This window comes from Trachemys scripta, chromosome 3 (genome assembly GCF_013100865.1).
Source record: "Trachemys scripta elegans isolate TJP31775 chromosome 3, CAS_Tse_1.0, whole genome shotgun sequence".
NCBI lineage: Eukaryota > Metazoa > Chordata > Testudines > Emydidae > Trachemys > Trachemys scripta.
Genome location: NC_048300.1, coordinates 55120198 through 55138401, shown reverse-complemented (window position 1 = coordinate 55138401; position 18204 = coordinate 55120198). Strand labels below are relative to the sequence as shown.

The 18204-nt window shown below is 45.1% G+C and overlaps 2 protein-coding genes across 4 annotated transcripts in view; one reads left to right on the top strand and one right to left on the bottom strand.

Annotated features, from left to right (window-relative positions):
* The first annotated feature begins 2575 nt into the window (after positions 1 to 2575).
* On the top strand, positions 2576 to 11886 carry MRPL33 (mitochondrial ribosomal protein L33). Of its 2 annotated transcripts, none has more exons than XM_034764783.1 (4): positions 2576 to 2728; positions 5215 to 5233; positions 7585 to 7775; positions 9192 to 9298. In XM_034764783.1, the coding sequence occupies exons 1-4, from the start codon at positions 2707 to 2709 to the stop codon at positions 9203 to 9205; spliced, it is 246 nt and encodes an 81-aa protein (XP_034620674.1). In that variant the 5' UTR covers positions 2576 to 2706; the 3' UTR covers positions 9206 to 9298. The 2 variants fall into 2 exon arrangements, with proteins under 2 accessions (XP_034620674.1, XP_034620675.1); XM_034764784.1 differs by lacking the exon at positions 7585 to 7775 and adding an exon at positions 11579 to 11886 and having other exon boundaries at positions 2584 to 2728.
* Positions 11814 to 18204, bottom strand: part of RBKS (ribokinase) — a 101021-nt gene continuing 94630 nt past the window's right edge. For both annotated transcript variants that reach the window (XM_034764781.1, XM_034764782.1), the window contains one exon: positions 11814 to 13382. In XM_034764781.1, coding sequence (XP_034620672.1) covers positions 13209 to 13382 — 174 coding nt within the window. In that variant the 3' untranslated portion in view covers positions 11814 to 13208. The remainder of the gene's footprint in view (positions 13383 to 18204) is intronic.

The window sequence follows — 18204 nt, the reverse complement described above, 5'->3', positions numbered from 1 at the left end:
TATTACAAAGCTAGGGTTTTAGAGGATGCAGGTAACAAAAGCACCTTTACACTGCACCTTAAATGGAGCTGAGGTTATTAAAGGCATCTCAAATCACCTTAACCCTGACCTTGATGTCTTTACAGGCCAGAGAGAAGAGCAATTTCCACACATAATTCACTTCTTAATTTATTGACCAACAGCCAGCGACGGTGCCTTTTATTTATACATTTTAAAATAACAAGAAGTGCCTATCTGAACTCCCTAGGCCACTCTGAAAAATACTCAAGAAAGAGCAATCCTATAACATATCAGAATACTAAACAACCAGGCAGTATACAAAGCATTGACAATTATGATGATGGGGTAACCCACTGAGTGTTACGTGTCCCCTTGTATGCCTGATCAACAGAGGAAATGGGCCTGTTACAACTCTCAGTTCTTTAGCTCCAGGCGTAGGGACTTGGGCCCAGGCCCCCAGTTCAATCCCTTGTGTCAGCCACAATGGCAGCTGTCATGTAAGTTAGGAGTTTGTCTTGGATTCAAACTGCTGTGGGCTTCTTTTGCCCAGAGGATGCATGTAGCATGCACTGGCCAGTGTCTTGACAAGGGAGTTTGTTCCACATATCTGAGTCCCGACTCCCACAGCAGTTTGAATTAGGACTGAATCCCCATTTATGTGGGGACTGACACTGGAGGCCTCCAGAGTTGAAAGCATGAGTCTGTATAGCTTGAACTAAGGAGCTAGGTTCTGTAACAGCCCCATATCCCTGTGGATAAAGGACACAATACACCCACTGACCAGTGGGTTACAATGCCTGAGATCACTGTGAATCAGATCGCACAGGCTCCCAGACTGCCATCTCGCAAGAACAGCTGTTAGTCACTAGAGACCTGAGATACATTCAGCCTAGCAGCCTAGTGCCACTTCTCTGTTGTTAGTCCCGAGTCATAACGTTCCTCAATTATACAGAAATGTTCATATGTTTTCATATCCTTGCTTGTATTTATTGTGCAAGTCATTAAACAAATCTGAAGTGCAATAATGAATCTCCCCCTTGGGTCTGTTGTGTCTTCAACTGGCAGCGAATGTAGTGAGCTCAGCCTATGGAACTCTTCAGAACCAGCCATTCTGAGTACCTCCATCTCATTTCAAATATCCTCTGAAAGTATTCCACATCTCCCTTGCCTATGCCTGTTAATTTCACTCTGAAGCTACTACTGAGTTATTTATGATCTAGACCGGGATCTTCAAAGGGGCCTAAAGGGCTCTAGCACCCAACTCCCATTGAATTGCAATTAATGCCCTTTGGCTCTTTTGAAAATCCCAATTTAACTCTGCATAGCATTTTGGGTAAGGCTTGTATAATACAGCATAATGTACTATACTGTACTTCTTTTTGGACACGAGAGATTTGTTATATCAGTCAAAAGGGTCTATGTTTAAAGCAGTATTGCTAAACACAAGCATTCAAAAATGATGAGTTAGGCCTCAAAAATCACAAGATCAACTTAACCATTGTGAGATTAAAACAAAGCAAGAACTCTGGGTTCTTTTTATTTATTTTTTGAGGTTTAGGGGGAGGGTGTCACATTTTAAAGCTTTTCACCACTACCATGAGAACCAGAAGTTGCTTCTATTTTTTTAGAATGAAAGCTGAGCTTCTCGTGTAATCACAGGACTCCAGCAGCTGCAGCTTGTAGAAAAGCACCAAGTATTGCGAGGTTTGGCAGCCCTGTATAGGAATCAACAGCAATTTGTGAATGGTGGCTGAAGCAAGTATGAGTAAGCATAGGGGACAGAACATATGGACTATCCCAGCTCAGCAGGTGTGGCAGTCCCAGGTCTTATTTCAGTGATGGGCTAGATCAGGGGTGGGGAACCTTTAAAAAAAAAAAAAAATCAGTCATGGGCCACTCACCTGCCTGGGGGGGAGGGCTTGAGGCTTCCCCCCACAGCAGGGGGGAGAGCAGCCAGCGCTCATGATTCCAGCCCCACAGAGGGGCACAGAAGCTCAAGGCTTCCCCCCACAGCAGGGCAAGCTAGCTCTCACGGCTCCAGCCCCATGCGGGGTGAGGGGGTGCCATGGGCCACAGGAAATTAACCAAAGGGCCAGATCCAGCCCGTGGGCCATAGGGTGCCCACCCCTAGACTAGATACAGGCGTTAGCAAGCCAGCTTCTCCAGCCTGTTATACAGGTGAGCCTCAATTATCAGAATGTCCCCTCCTGGCCTTAAAAAAAAAAATCTATTAATATCATACAAAAAATGTATTCCCACCCTCTTGTGCACTGCTTCTCCAGAAAGCTCAGCTACTCCCAGGCCTTCCCAGGAGCTGGGCTTGTTGCATTGCCCAGGAGACATCTTTATGGAGAGGCTGACTCCCCCCTCCTAGATGGCAAGCGCCTTCATTGTGTCTGTACAGCACCTAGCACAGCAGTGCCCAGGCCCAACCCCCAGGTCACTAACGCGGTAGGGTGGGACCCATGGCGCAAGGGCCTGGGCAGTCCCGCCCTACACATTCCGAGGGGAGGGATTGTGGCTTCCGGGCAGTGACCTGGGCTGGGCGGGGCTTTATCGTCTCCAGCCCCGCCCTCCCCGTCTGCCTGGCCGCTCTCCTATGCCCCGGAAGCGGTTGCGCCCGTGACCCGGAAGTGGTTGTGGCGGTGCTTCTGGACTCTGGAGCTGGCCGGAGGGGCAGAGGGGACTCACGGTGGAGTAGGCGCCATGTTCCTGACGGTAGCCGCCTGTGAGTGGGGAAGGGGATCCGGCCCCGCGCCGCGGCTGCTAGCTGGGGCGGCGGGGGAGGAGCGAGGGGCAGTGGGAGGAGACTTGGGCCTAACGGTGTCATGGACGCACTTGGGGCCAGGCTGGGCCGCTGCTGCTCCCCCACCGGCACTACAGCTCCCGGCGGGCATTGCGGCGCCACCTGGGACTACAGCTCCCGGCGGGCAGTGCGCCCCGGCACCACGTGGACTCCTCGAGTCAGACAGGACCCGCCGTGGCGCGAGGCTCTGCACCCATATGAGCTGGCGAGCGACTCCCACCCCCCTTGGCTGTAGGGGGCTCTGGGTCGGGCCCAAGGGGGGTGGTCACGGCGGGGGTCGGCTGCGTGGCGCTGTTCCCTGCTCTGGTCGCTGCAGGCTCCTGGGCACTCCCCACAGTAACCCTGACACACTAAAACCCGCGGGGCAGGCGATTGAGGTCGAGGCCCAACACCCCAGTTAGGGGGGGGGGGGAGAGAGAGAGAGAGAAGTGTTACAGGGGGCACCTAGCCCAGCGCCCTGCCTGCTCCAGCAGCACCTAGCTTGCCACTGAAGAGGAGGGCAATTGGAGGCCACAGTGAATGTAGCACGAAGGGGGGTGGGCGATGCAGGTGAATGTTAAGAGATCTGCTTGTGTGGCTTGGCTGGTCTTTCCTTTCTGCTTCTCAGCCACGTATCTGTAAACCAGCTGTATCATCCTAGGAATTGTTCGAAGTCCCAGCCACGAGCAAGCGATTACAGGGCCAACAGTTTTTAATTACTAGACATATCACATCTTATTCAACGTTTACCTGTGAGTTAAGTCATTTTAAAAACAAACGGCTGGTTTGGCCATTTGATGATGAGGACTTGGCTAAGTCCTTGGTCATCTGGAAACCCATATGGACATTTCAGAACAGGCCCCAGTGTGGATTGAAAACTAAGGGCGGGGGGGGAAATATCTGAACTCCATAAACTGTCAACAGCTGTGAAAGAAATGCTTAGTTAAAAGAATGAAAGAAAAGGAAATGGTTAAAAACATTATTTAGATGGTATGATCTTTGAGGCGGGGATCATCTTTTTGTTCGGTGTTTGTACAACACCTAGTACACTGAGGTCATGGTCCATGAGTGAGGCCCCCATAGGTGCTATTGCAATACAAATAAATTACAGATGAAACCTGAATGTCCAATATAAGGTAACTTTTGGGAAATTACTTGTGTTGTGGTGATATGTGTGCTGCATTATTACTTGTATTACAGATTCTGGATTGGGCCCCTTTGTGTTGAGGCTGTATAAACAGACCGTGAGGGACAGTTCATGCCCCAAAGTGTTTCCAATCTAATTTAAGAAAATATTCTTGTGAGGGTAAAAATCTCAATGAAGGAAGAGGGTAACAAGCTCATGTGCTTATAGATCCCTCCCTTGCTCTCTGGAATGGGAGGTCTGAGGTACTGTCCCCATGGAGGGCATTTCCCAGGATTGGATTTTGCATGGAGGTAATAGTGGGAAGTGGATGACCCCATTTGGGTGGAGGCAGGATCTGACAGAGATTCTGCCCATTCATCAACCCATCATTAGTTGTGTGATTTCTTGTAGGTGTTCCAGCAGAAATGGGCTTTGGAGAGATTTGAAGAGGAGGGTAGCTGCCTTATGTTGCAGTTCAGGAAAGGCATTCTTTGTGAAAGGGACAGAATGCCCATATTGCTGGGAGAAGTGGATAAATGAGTGTTGCTAGAGTGCTGGAGGGGCTTAAGAGATCAAGATAAAGAAATAGATGAGAAAGGCAGAGCTGAGAAGGGCCTTAAATGTGAATGCAAGAAGCTTGAGCTTTTATGCAGTGGAAAACAGGAAGCCTGTGGAGGGGATAGCTCAGTGGTTTGAGCATTGGCCTGTAAACCCAGGGTTGTGAGCTCAATCCTTGAGAGGGCCATTTCAGGATCTGGGGCAAAAATCTGTCAGGGGATTGCTTTGAGCAGGAGGGTTGGATTAGATAACCCTAAGGTCCCTTCCAACCCTGATATTCTATGATTCTGAGAGTTAAGTGATATAGAAACAAGGGATCTGATCTTCACTGTATTTTGAAAGAACCTGAAGTGGGAGTAGTTGGAACTATTCAGGGCTTGAACAAGAGCTTTGATTGTGCAGACAAAACATAGGGTGGATTTTGCTATACTTTTACTTCCATTGCAGTATTGCCTGGAGGGTACAAGCAGGCCAGGACCTACTGGACTAGGCACTGCACAAATGATTTTTAAAACGATATGATGGGGGAAATAAAGGTGGATTTTTGGCATGGCCTACCTATACAAGGCAAGAGGAATCTCCTTTACAACTGTGATTGTCTTTGCCTGGCTGCTCTGGGCCTGTTCCAAAAGCAGCTTTTGTGCAAAGCTGTAATAATTTGTAAATGTTAATAGTTAAAAGAAAACAAGATGGTAACATAACTTTCTTTCTTTTTCTCCCCCTCATCATTGTGCTCCAAAAACAGTGGCCAAGAGCAAATCCAAGTAAGTGACATTTTACTGGTTTGAGCTATTACAAATGATCTGCTTCCCACAGTTGCATCCTACAATGACATAAATATGGGGTTCTCGCAGAATCTCTGAATGTACACAAAGTATTTGTGGTTGTTCAACCTAGGAGCCAGACTGCATCTCCTTTGCATGTAGATCTCTCCCCCATTCTCTGGAATGGGAGGTCTGCAGTACTGCCCATGGAGGGCATTCCTCAGGGTTAGATTCTACATGGAGGTAGCATTGGGGAGCGGATGACCCTTTTTGGATGGAGGCAGGATCTGGCAAGGTGCACATCAGTGATCTAGTCCTGGAAGAATTACTTGAGTACGTTCTAGAACTCTGGGGCTGTGCTGCTTTTCCTGTAGGATCATCTCTGTGGTGGGGATCTAATTTTAATGGAGTTTCTGAAGGCAGCTGTAGCAGAGGGATCCCTGGCAGCAGAGCTCCAGAAAGTCGGGTGAGACAGTGCAGAAGCACAGGGCCTCCATGCGCATGGTCATTTCCCCTGGGTGATCTGAGAGGGTTGAGTCCAATGCCATGGTGCACTTCGGGGGCAGAGGGGGAGGGACTCCATGGCAACCCTTTTCCCTGAACAGTACAATTAGAGAGAAACTCTCGGGGGATCCTCATAGTCACATACTTGCCTCATTCATCAAGAGGGGGCAATCTGGATGCATATGTGGTCAGTTTCGACCTCTATGGGGTCCAGGCTAATGCGTGTGATGTTTTTATCAGCATTACCTTCCTAGTAAAGTATAGAGTGGTTCCCTGAACTTCTATAGCTGTTGTGTATAATGATCATAAAACAGTTGCTTGTCTGTTTTGCTGAACAAGTTTCAAGGTGGATGCCATCACTTTCAGTTAATAAAGTAACTATTACAGCAGGCAAAGCTCTAAAACATTCACCCTCTGGGCTGGGCGTGCAGCAGAGACAGAGTTCTGAGCACCTGGCCCCTCTTTTTAGCCCTACTCAAGAATAGTGTTAATGGGCTGTGGAAGAAGATAGATCCGGATCCAATGGGCTAAAAAGAAGATTGGCACAATTTGGGGCTGGGAAGGAAATAAACGACTCTGAAAAATTTGCCTTTGCTCCCCCAGAAGTGAGGAGACGAGACTGAATAAAAATATATATATGAGGGGTGAACAGTTATGGCCAAAATTGTATTTGTAAGGTATTCAGACAAGTCCAAGAGGCTAAAGTGATAGAGAATCACTGTCATTGTTGGAGAACCGTCATTAAAACATCCCTGTCGTTTCCCCTGGTTCTCAGAAGGTGCATTCCTGCCTGGATCTGTAATAGTTTGTGCTGCAAAGCTCTGGAAAGAGGACCTCCTGGCATGCTTCTTGTTGAAGATTTAAAAATCATCCCCAAATGAAGCTGGTGCCAGGCACCCGCTGGGTTTGAAGTGTCTCTCCTCTCATGGTGTTTCTGCAGAATTGTCAGGGCTGACATTCAAAGTGCAGTTTTACAGTACATGCCCAATAGAAGGGGTCTCAGTTTGACACCAGCCTTAATAGTAATTATGTTCTCCCATCATCCCCTCCCATCAATGAACAGAGCATGGTGAAGTTTCCTCAAGGAGGAGGTATAAATACAATTAATTTCACTAACCTAAAAGCTTTTTTTCTTGTATTCCTCCCCTTTTTATTCTGTCTTTGTGCTGCTCCTCCTTCATTAAGAAATGAAATTTATTTTCAAAACCAAGTGCTTCTCTTTTTGGTTTTGTGTTCTCTTCCCTTCTTTCTTCGTCATTTTATTGGTCCTCCTCTGGCCCCTTTGCTTTCCCTTTTTGGGTCTCTCCCCTAGATTTTCTCCCTTCTTGTTCTGCCTACACCTCACTAGACCATCTGGCTTGGGTTACCCGATTAAGTTGGAAATTTTCATAACTAAGTGTCTTACTCAAAAAGAACCTGCCCTCAGACATGTACCAAATAGGAGTTTCAAACTCTGGTTGTACTGATGTCACTGGGCTAGAAAGAGGAAACTGACCAGAAGGTGTTTGAGGAAGTGGGAGAGGTATGGGGAAGGAGTCCCCTATGTGGCTACAGGTGGTATGCCTGACACCTGTAGTGCGTGTACAGGAGATAACAGAACATTCGCTGGGTCTTTTAGCTCAGGGAAGTCTAGTGGTTACCCTTCATTTGAAGGGGGGGGGAAGAAAACCCTTCATGTAAAATTGACTTTAAATCAGACCAGGCAAAGCAATTTGTACTGTATATGCTGTTGGGAGTGACATTGCATGGGTGAGCAAATAGGGATTTTCTCTGTTTAATTTCAAGGGAGGATGCTGTCTGTAAGCCAGAAAATTGAATGTGGTCTCCACTGGCAATGTTTCTTTCAGATCATTTCATTGCGATGGAAAAGGAGAGATCACCACTGGAGAAATGGTCAAGGGGCTTGACCCTCCTTCCCTAATTTCCAGATGCCCTGAGATCCTGGGGAGTACCAGAGAGCTGGCAGTACTTATGGATTTGCAGGGAGGCTCAGTTGCCTTCACATTATACCCCAATTTCTCCTCTTCTCCTCTCTATGGTACATGGCTGCTGCCCCAACTCCTCCACTGGGTTAGCATCATCTGGGGGTTTGAGAGGGCATGATGCTGTGGAGAGTTACCATCCCACCAATCTTGCCACCTCTTGACCTATTTCTGTGGCATACCATGCTGAGGAGCTCTGCTTTCCCTTTTTGGATGCCCCTCACTCCATCTGTGTACTGCTTTAGGTCCCAGTGCTAGTGCAAGTGGAGGAGACAGCTGGGCTCTGTATTCTGAGATAGTGTATTGGCTATGGCCTGGGTGCCTTTAAATACGATCATCCTCCGTTTCTTGTCTAAAAAGGAGCCATACTGAGTCAGTTGTGTGCGGCTCTTTTCTTTTTTGTCTTATTTCAGTGTGGAAACTACTTCTCTTGGCCATGATCTATGTTCCATTTGATAGCAATTAACCTGAGGCTGATGTTGAAATGTACAGTCCTGCTATGGACTCTGCACTCTGAAAGCATCATGATTTTAGTGGGGTGGTTTTCAAACCTCCCAACCTTGGCCCATAGATTCCCCCTCACTCCAAATGCCACCACTTTTCCTCTTAGGTTCCCTGAACCTCTCCCCTCTTTCAGATGAATAGATTCTCTGCCTGTGCCCCTCCCAGTGCCCTTTCCAGGCGGAGTTCCTTGCTATTCATGGATTTGCTGGTAGGAGGTTTTAATTAGAGCTGATCAAAATTTGGAATTTCTGTTTCATAGGAAAATTTGATATTTTGAAATGTCTTTGTTCTGATTTGGACCATGTCAGCAGAAGTAGCGCATATCGAGACACGGCATGGCGGGATATGACATGTTGTCTTATGCACTAATGCTACAGACATAATGAAATAACGTAAAACTAATAGGTGGGGAAAAAACAAAGTAAATTTCAATATGAAAAATTAGTTTTGAAATGAAATTTTAAAAAAATTCAAAATGAAATTTTGGGAAATAAAAAAATAGTTTTCAATTTTTTTTTTGGTCAGGAAATTTGTCAATGTGATTTCATAAAAAATAAAACAAGTGAAACACCTTTTTCCAACAGAAATCTGTTCAGACAAAAGATTTCCAAGCAGCTTTAGTGTGAATATTTCAAGTTGCTTTCACTGCCTCTCTTATACTTGTCCTGTATGATGTGCCTGCTGGTCTGGGGAGAGAGACCAGGGTCTGCTCTCAAAACTTCCTCTCCTGACCTACAGCACTTGTGCATCAGCATTGCTTAGCTGCGCATTGGCAACATCTGCGATTAAACCCATATAACAGCTCGGCTAAATTTAGTATTTAATTGTCCCTTATCGGCACAAATGGTGACATTAAATGTCTCAGTTCACTTAACTGCACATGTCAAAGGGGAATTTCTGCAGTGGAGACACTGACCACCACTGTATACATCTGCCTTTTGCCATAATGATGTCTCTCGTCATTTCAGGTACGTCCTTGTGAGGATGGTGAGTGCAGCAGGGACGGGCTACTGTTGCAACATCAAGAGAGCCCGACTACAGGAGAAATTGGTCCTGCTGAAATATGATCCCATTGGTAAGAACGTAAGAAATTAGATGCTGTCTGGAAGATGCACACTTTCTCTTCAGTTGAATGTAACAGAATGTATCGAGTATAAGCAGAGTAATACTTAGCATTTTACATGCTCAAACCACTGTACTATTCCTTAAAATGTCCCAATGCAGGAGGAGGTAATATTAATCCCATTTTACAGACTGTGGCATTGACACAATGAGGCAGTGACTTGCCCAAGACCTCACAGCAAGACAGTGGTCGAGCTGAGATTAGAATTCGTACATTCTATTTCCATGCTCAGTTTACGAGACACGGCTGTCTCGTAAGAAGCAGCAGTGAGCTATGCAGCTGCAGAGAAGTTCTGTTGGGACATTTAAACCAGAAGAGCAGTAAACTTTCATCACAACGTCAAGATGAAATTTATTTAAAATATTTCTATTATTTAAAAAATGTCTAATATAGAAAGAAATGCAGGTTCCCACATGTCTGGAGAAAAGTTGCTCCACTCTTCTGCTGCGTTCCTCTGCCCTCAGAACGCTCTCCATCATTTAAAACCTGATTCATTGTAAGTCATGGGTGTCAGTAGCATTTGTCAAGAGTTAAAAAATGTATTTTAAAAGGTGACTTAGAGTCTGAGTTTCTTGGGAAGGCACCAGTTTGTAACTAACATATTGAAGGCTAAGTGGGGGACAGTCTAACCTGCTTTAGCTCTTAAAATAGCATGGGAGAGTTCAGTCAGTACAGATCCCAGCTACCCCCTGCAAAACACCTGGTAATCTGATATTTAACTAGGGCATAATTTAAAAAATCATGTTGCTCTGAGTATGTAATATAACCATTTGGCTGATAGTCATATGGGATATTATCTTCAGTGCAGTCTTGGTGGAAGATTAACATTGATATTCTCTGTTGACTTAAGAATGCAGGAGTTTGATGCCTATGGAGAGAGGCTCCTGGAGATACAAGCTGATTTAATCAAAATCTGCTAAAAATATTTATGTTGGCAGAAACTGAATTTCATGTGCAAGGGAAAGCCTTAGATCAAGCAGTGGTGGGATTCATTTCCTGGGTTGGAAAACGAGTGTCTTAATTTCATATTAACTTCATTGCTTCAGAACATTCCACACACACACACACACACACACACACCCCTAGAAACACTATCCAGTTTGTGTGCAATATGCTACAGAGCGGCGGCCCCAGCCTAGCAGGAGTTTGGTGGCAGAACAGCCTGATGCAACCCATAGAATAGAAATGGGAGGGAACTTGGAATGGCCTGGGGTTCACATTTGGTGAAGGGGGGAAAAAAATTCCTATAGCCTATACCAGAGGGAAAGTGAGACGCCGAGGCATGTGTGAAAGGCAGATAAATGTGAATCTGGCCAACCATGGATGTCCGATACAGTATTAGATGTACTTTCTGTCTGTATGCACTTTCACTTCACTGTTTTTTGTGTATATCATAAACAATGGGACCTGCATATAGGGAACCTTTTATAGTGAAGTAGAAAGTCCCAGATTGTTGCAGTGCATAATGTAAAGGCTTCAGTCACAACTAGGCTGTGATATGTTGGAGAAATGACTTCAATTCACTATCTCTGTGGTGTACAGTGTTATCCCTACATAGTTTTCAGTGTTAAGTTGCTAAAATTAACATTAAACAATTCGATTGCACAAACGGCATTGTAGTTTGTCGTGCTCGTTCTCTCATAGTAACCTCCATATCACATGTGCGCAGTTTAGAAGTAAAATGATTTTCCTAACTTCAGGTTGAGGACTTACAGTCCAGCTCAGTTTGTAGTTCACTCATCACTTGTAATAAAGATTCTGCAGTTGGTCCTTGAAGGATTCTGTTGATGAGATGCGAGGCAGATTAGAATCCAGTTTACTCTCCCATAGCTGTCTGGACTCGGCAGCGCTAAGACAAGTAGAAAAGCCGTAACAACCTTTCTTTATCCCTATGCAGAGCAGACTGACTCCGAATAGACATGGCGAGCAGCTGTTGAGTGAAAAGGTTCCATTTTCACAGTCACTTAAATCCTAATGTTTGTCCTTCATGTGGTAAAATAGACACCTGTATACTAAAAGTGTTATGTTGTAAAATGAATGTGTGCTAAAAGTCCTTTAAAAGCAGGTTGGCCAGCAATGGCATTGTGCCAGCAATCATTCGTTCAGTATTTGTTTAAGCATTGAGGCCATCAGGAGGTGGGGGGTGTGGATTTTTTTTTTTTTTTTTTTTTTTTTTTTTTGTAGTAAATCCTAACACTTGAACTTTCCTACCAAGTTGTTTTCTCTTCACAGTGAACCAACGTGTTCTCTTCACAGAGAAGAAAAAAATACGTTCCATCTGAACAACGCCTTGTAAATGGACTTGTTTTATATGTCAGTTGGACTCTTGAGGGGGGGAATGCTGCTTCTGAAATCCTGCAGCGTGTGCTAAAAAGAGAGGAAATAAACTCGATCAATGCCTCCTGTGATTTGAAGGCCATTGTGATTGAGAACAATGTAGAGAGAGAAAAGTCTTAGTGTCTGGACATAGATCATCAAATCAACATTTATTTATCCTTTGAGTTATTTTTACAGTCCTCAATAAAAAAATTAAAACAGCAGATCCCATTGTCTGTGTTTTCCATTGTGAAACTGGCTGTAATTGTCAAAGAAACTGACTATTGTTTCACATGGCAATAAAAAATTAACATTTTCTACAAGAGAACTTCAGTGGAAGGGTTGCTAGAGGCATTCTAAACCACAATCCACAGATGAAACCGTAGGAGCACCAGTGTTCAGAGCTTATAGTAGAGGTGGGAAGAAGAAATACAACTAGTTAAGTGACCTGTAGAGCTAAAGGTTGCTGCCTTTGAAGCCAATGGCAAAACTTCCATGAGATCAGGATTTGACCCATACAAAATAAAGCTTTTTATCAAGCCCATGTATGTAGGACTTATTTTCACATCTGAATTTTTGCCTGACTAGGCACACAGTAGATGTCTCAGCCAGCTTTTTGACTAGTGCATTGTGGCTGATGATTTTGTTCTTTAAATAACTAGTTTATTTGTGTTTCTGGCCAAATAAGACTGACTAGGCATCTTGGCATGCGTTTCCCTGGAACATTAAACAGCTAATGAGCTGATATGTACCTCTAGCTCACCTGAGGGCTTTATCAGCAGCTTGCCCAGAACCAGAAAACCTCACTTAATGGACGCAGTCTGGAGCCTACTGCAGCCATCATGCAATAGAGAAACATAACCAGCAGATGGTGCAGGACCCAGTATGCAGTGCTTCGTTGTGATCGGAGTGGACTAGGGATGAGATGGAACTTTGCATGCTGGTATGTGTGGTCTCCAGACAGTTGATGAGTCTCACTTTGGGCTAAGGCACTTGCCACAGAGAGCAAGGACAATAGAAATTTGGTTGAAAACTCAAAGCTAACTATAATTCACATTTCAATAGCGATGTCCCTAGCTGGCAGATGTGAAACTTCATCAAAATCAAGGAGAATCTTAATTAGTGGAGAGCACAGCAAAGTCTGTGGAGGCCATTGAATTTCAGAGCTCAGTTATCCCTACTCATATTGTGGAATGTCTCTTGAGTTTATAGACATGAGTTTGTGGAGTGAAATGTTGACCACATTGACTACTAAGTTTTGCATTGCCATTAGAGTAATGTTTGTCCTGCACAGTGTGTAGGGCAAGGGCCAGATCCACAGTATTTCGCTGGAATGAAGGAGTGCAACCCTAGTGCTCTACTCTAGACCAGAGTCTAGCGGGGAATCAGTGATTGAGAAGGGAGTAAAGACTTTCCTGCGCTCTAGTCCTTTAGTAGCTGAGAACCTGGAATCTCTTAGGGGGGAAAAGGTTTGCCTCTGCACAATCAGAACTCCCTTGCCTGGGATATTTTACAATCAACACATGCAGATGTCTGACACCACAAGTTAGAAAAGTTCCTGGGGCAGGTCCTTCCTGTAGGGATAGGAAGACTGTGTCCCTGATGCCTGGACGCTCACTGATGCGATGAAGTTTGACTTCCTGATCGCTTCTTCCATGGATAGATTGGGATAGCAAGCCATGAAGAAAGCCAGTGCGCCCACAAAACTATCGCCAGCCCCCTAAGATGAAAGAAAAACACAAAGTTAGGCAGATTCTTACACAAGAACACAGTTCAGCTGCATTTACCTGAAATGCAAAAGGTTGCCTTTTAATGCAACAGGAGCTGAACTGGATTTGTCTTTTTCTCCATTTCTAATTTCTATGAAATTCCAAAACAGAAGCTTGCTGCCACAACATTAACTCTTGCCCCCCTATCCCTCCGACACATTAGGGCATACAATATATCATAGCTTACATTTTAGAAGAGAAAACAGGACTATAAACACACTTCAGTGCAATGGGGCTGAGTTACCAGGCTCACAGGAACTTTTGCTTTTGAAATTTCCTGTCATTGGAGTGTCTGATTTTGATTTCTCAACCTGAATGTTGCATGAATGCCATTTTCCTCTCTTTATTTAACTTCTGTTTTTCTATAAAAGTGGGCGGGGGGGGTGAGTTGGGGAGAAGGTGAAGAAATTAAACTATGTGGCTTGTGAATTCCTACTTGCAGAATGATGCAGCAACCAGCTGTCTTTAACTGTGAAATGCCCATAACTGAAGTTCCACATGCTGCATACATTTGCTTCCCTGGCTTTAATCCCTAGGGTAGTTTTTTTCAAACCATGGATCACGACCCAGAAATGAGTCATGGAATGGAAGGGACTTGGTCGCTGCGGCTCTGGTCAGCACCGCCGACTGGGCCGCTAGAAGTCCCGTTGGCAGTGCTGCCCAGTTTAGGCAGGCTAGTGCCTACTTTCTGACACCGCGCTGTGCCCCGGACGCAGCCAGCAGCAGGTCTGGCTTCTAGGCGGGGGCCACGGGACTCCACGTGCTGCCCCTGTTCTGAGCACTGGCACTGGCCAATGGGGGTGGGGGCAGTGCCTGTTCGTGTGCCTCCACCTTAGAGCCGGACCCTCTGCTGGCTGCTTCTGGGGTGCGGCGCAGTCTGCAGTGCCAGGACAGGTGGGAAGCCTGCTGCTGCACCGCTCACCGGGAGCCGCCGGAGGTAAGTCCACGCCCCAACCCCGCATTCCAGCCCTGAGCCCTCACAAACCTGGAACCCCTTCTTGCACCCCAAATCCCCCAGCCCCACCCCAGAGCCTGCACTCAGAACCCTGACCCCCTCCTGCATCTCAGTCCCCGGCCCAGAGCCCCTCCTACACCCCAAACCGCTCATCCCCAGCTCCGTTGGGTCGTGGACATCAACAATTTTCTTCAACTAAGTCCCCAGAAAAGAAGTTTGAAAACCAGTGCCCTGGGGACAAATCCTGCCCCAAACCTGGGTAGAGAGGAATGCAGAGGGGAATGCCACAGTGGCCTGAAAAGGGAGAAGTGTCTTCCTAAGCCAGACTGTGGTAGCCTGTCTCCTTTACCACGCTCTACCCCCTCTTGGAAGCAAAGGTTGGTGTAGCTGACCCACCCACTCTGTGTCCACATCCCTATGAGCTAGGGTGATCGGATAGCAAGTGTGAAAAATTGGGACAGGGTGTGGAGGGTAATAGGAGCCCATATTAAAAAAAAGCCCAAAATATCAGGACTGTCCCTATAAAATCAGGACATCTGGTCACCCTACTATGAGTCCCCAGGTAGTTGAGTTGGGGCTTCTGGAAATGGCACTGGTTTTGCTGGGAACAGCAAGGGACGGAATGCCTTTACTCCTCGAGTGCTTTTAGTAACAACTTGTTTGTGGAGATTCAGATCCCTCCACTGTTCTAAACCACACGAGTGTTGCATCACCAGTTAACTGAAAGTTTTAACTTATTTAAAACATTGCGCAATATTTTTGTTCCAAACCTGGCTTGATTTCTGACGCCTCATCTATCCTTAAAACTTTTGCTGGTATAACGACATTGGTTAGGGGTGTGAGATTTTTAATAACTTTTTATACCAGCAAAAGTCCTAGGCAAAATGCAGATATAGTGGCAAAAAAAAAGTCCCTTTTTTCCCAAAATAACTTATTTCAGGGAACTGGTATAGATTTTGGGTTCTGGCAAAAGCACTCTCTTGCCAGTATAAACTGCACTTACACTAGAGGGGTTTGCCTACATAGCACTAGTGATAAGCTTTTTGTAGTGTAGACTAGGTGTAAGTCTCTGAGACAAGGGTGAAGTTTCTGGCTTCAGCTACTTAAGGTACATGAACACAATTTCTGAGAGGAAATTTGAGATAGGAAATGTGGTTTGTTTTTTCCACACTCTAAAGGTTGAAACTATTTTGCTCCAGATCAGAAGGAGATAAAAAAAAAAAAATCACCTTTGTGTTGAGACTACCCACGGAAAATACCACCTTAGTAGAAATGTTTGTCAAGTTATCAGCAACTGGAAAGGGGGGATAGACTGGCAGTTGGGGTAACCCTAATGCCAGAGTAACATGTACTGGCTGGGGGTTTTTTTCAGCAAAGTGCTACTTGGCAATGAATGTTCCAGTCAATCATCTTTTCCTAAGTAAAGCTCCTGGCTTACCCTGCATCTAAGGCCTTGGCTACACTTGGCAATTCACAGCACTGCCATGGCACCTCTCCAAGGGAGTAGCTTGCAGCGCTGCGAGCGAGCGTGCAGCGCTGCAGGCGCTGATTACACTGGCGTTTTACAGCGCTGCGCTCGGGGGCAGAGGGGTGTTTTCACACCCCTAAGCACAGCAAGTTGCAGCGCTGTACAGCGCCAGTGTAGCCAAGGCCTAAGTATTTACAGTCAGCACAATGTAGAACTGGAGTCTGGTAAAATCAAAACCTAGTAAAAGTTACACTTTACAATGTAAACAAAGCCCCTGCTTCAGTCAACAATATTTGAACATACACCTGCCTGATTAAGTCTGATTAAGGTTTTGTCACTTTTTGTTCTGCCTCTTTGTCTCTGCTGGGGTTTCTATAGTTTGACTGCAATGGCGGGTGGAACAGAAACAGGTGAGTATTGTTAATTCTACATCTTGTCTTCATTCATGCTGCTGTGCTAAGAAGGGGAAATGGTAACATTTAAAGTCATCATTCTTACAAAGTGAGTGGGTAATGCAGCTTGCCACCTGAGCATTTTAATGAAGAGCCCTCAGACCATCCAGTGTCAACTGGCCACCTCACATACAGAACATCAATCAATAATTAACTCTACCATATATTAGGGCAGTGATACTCTGCCTGATGCTCGTGAGCCGCAAGTGGCTCTTTGCAGCACATGATATTAAAGCACTATGTGATTTAATTATCAACCAATCAGGATGCTTTTACTATGTTATTAACCAATTGTAGTTGATAAAATAATAATACTTGGTCAGTCATTTTGCTGTGAGGAAAAAAAAAAAGTATATATCTATATATATATCCCTCTGTCATACGGTTTAAATATGAATATATAGTACTATAGTAAATGAAACAATGAATTCACAGTACTATGGCTCTTTTGGGTAACAGACAGTCGCTACGTAAAAGAATAAATGGACACAAATCAGATGTCAAGAATTATAACATTCAAAAACCAGTTGGAGAACACTTCAGTCTCCCTGGCCACTCGATTACAGACCTAAAAGTCGCAATATTTCAACAAAAAAACTTCAAAAACAGACTCCAACGAGAGACTGCTGAATTGGAATTAATTTGCAAATTGGACACCATTAAATTATGCTTGAATAAAGACTGAGAGTGGATGGGCCATTACACAAAGTAAAACTATTTCCCCATGCTTAATCCCCCACCCCCCCCACCCCAGTTCCTCATATCTTCTTGTCAATTGCTGGAAATGGGCCATTTTCATTACAACTACAAACAGATCTTTTTCTCTCCTACTGATAAAAGCTCACCTTAACTGATCACTCTCCTTATAGTGTGTATCGTAACACCCATTGTTTCATGTTCTCTGTGTGTGTGTGTGTATATATATATATATATATATATATATTCCTACTGTATTGTCCACTACATGCATCCGATGAAGTGGGCTGTAGCCCACGAAAGCTTATGCTCAAATAAATTTGTTAGTATCTAAGGTGCCACAAGTACTCCTGTTCTTTTGGGTAATGTTGATCGCTATTTTGGTTCATGAACCACCGGTGTCCAAGTATCACTGTATTAGGGAGTTGTAAGGGAAAGGATCCTTGGATATCAAGGCCGTTACAGTGCTGTCCTAAAAAATCACCTGAAATGATTATTTCACTACTTGCTACTGAACTAAGAGGAATAATGTGTGTTCCAGCATGGATGGCAGCTGGAAAACTAAAGTTCCTCAAAGGTGTAATTCCAGTAATTGGAAGCAGGCCTATGGTGCCTTGACATTGCAGAAGCCTTTGCAGACACCCACTATGCCTCAGGGCTGCAAAATGTCCCTTAGTGATGTTGAATAACAAGGAGGTTAAAGAGTGGTCTGTGGCACTGAATGGACACAGACAGGTTTCCTACTGTTCTTCACAGTCAAACTCAGATGCTTGGAGAATGCACTTCCTTGTACAGGCTTGGATGTTTAGCATCCTTAGGGGATACTCATGCAGTTTCCACAGACACAGCCTTACAATGGTTCTGCGAGGTCCACCAGTAGAGGGCACTGTCTCATCAGTGAATCCACAGAGGCAACTCCCAAAGAACGATAGTTGCTAACATTTTCCTATGTGAGCTGCTTTCAAAGTAAGAGCTACTACACAGGTATGGGAGATAGAGATACATGTACAATTCATTTTGTAGACCTGCTGCTCAACTCTGCCTCTATGGATGGTGCAGGAGCTAAGGGCATGGCTACACTTGCAGATGTAGAGCGCTGTGAGTTAAACCAGCCTTCGTAGAGCGCAGTAGGGAAAGCACTGCAGTGTGTTCACACTGTCAGATTCATGCACACTAGTGTGGCCACATTTTAGCAGCTCTTG

Coding starts and splice junctions, on each gene's coding strand:
- MRPL33 (XM_034764783.1), top strand. CDS start 2,707: ATGTTCCTGACGGTAGCCGCCT.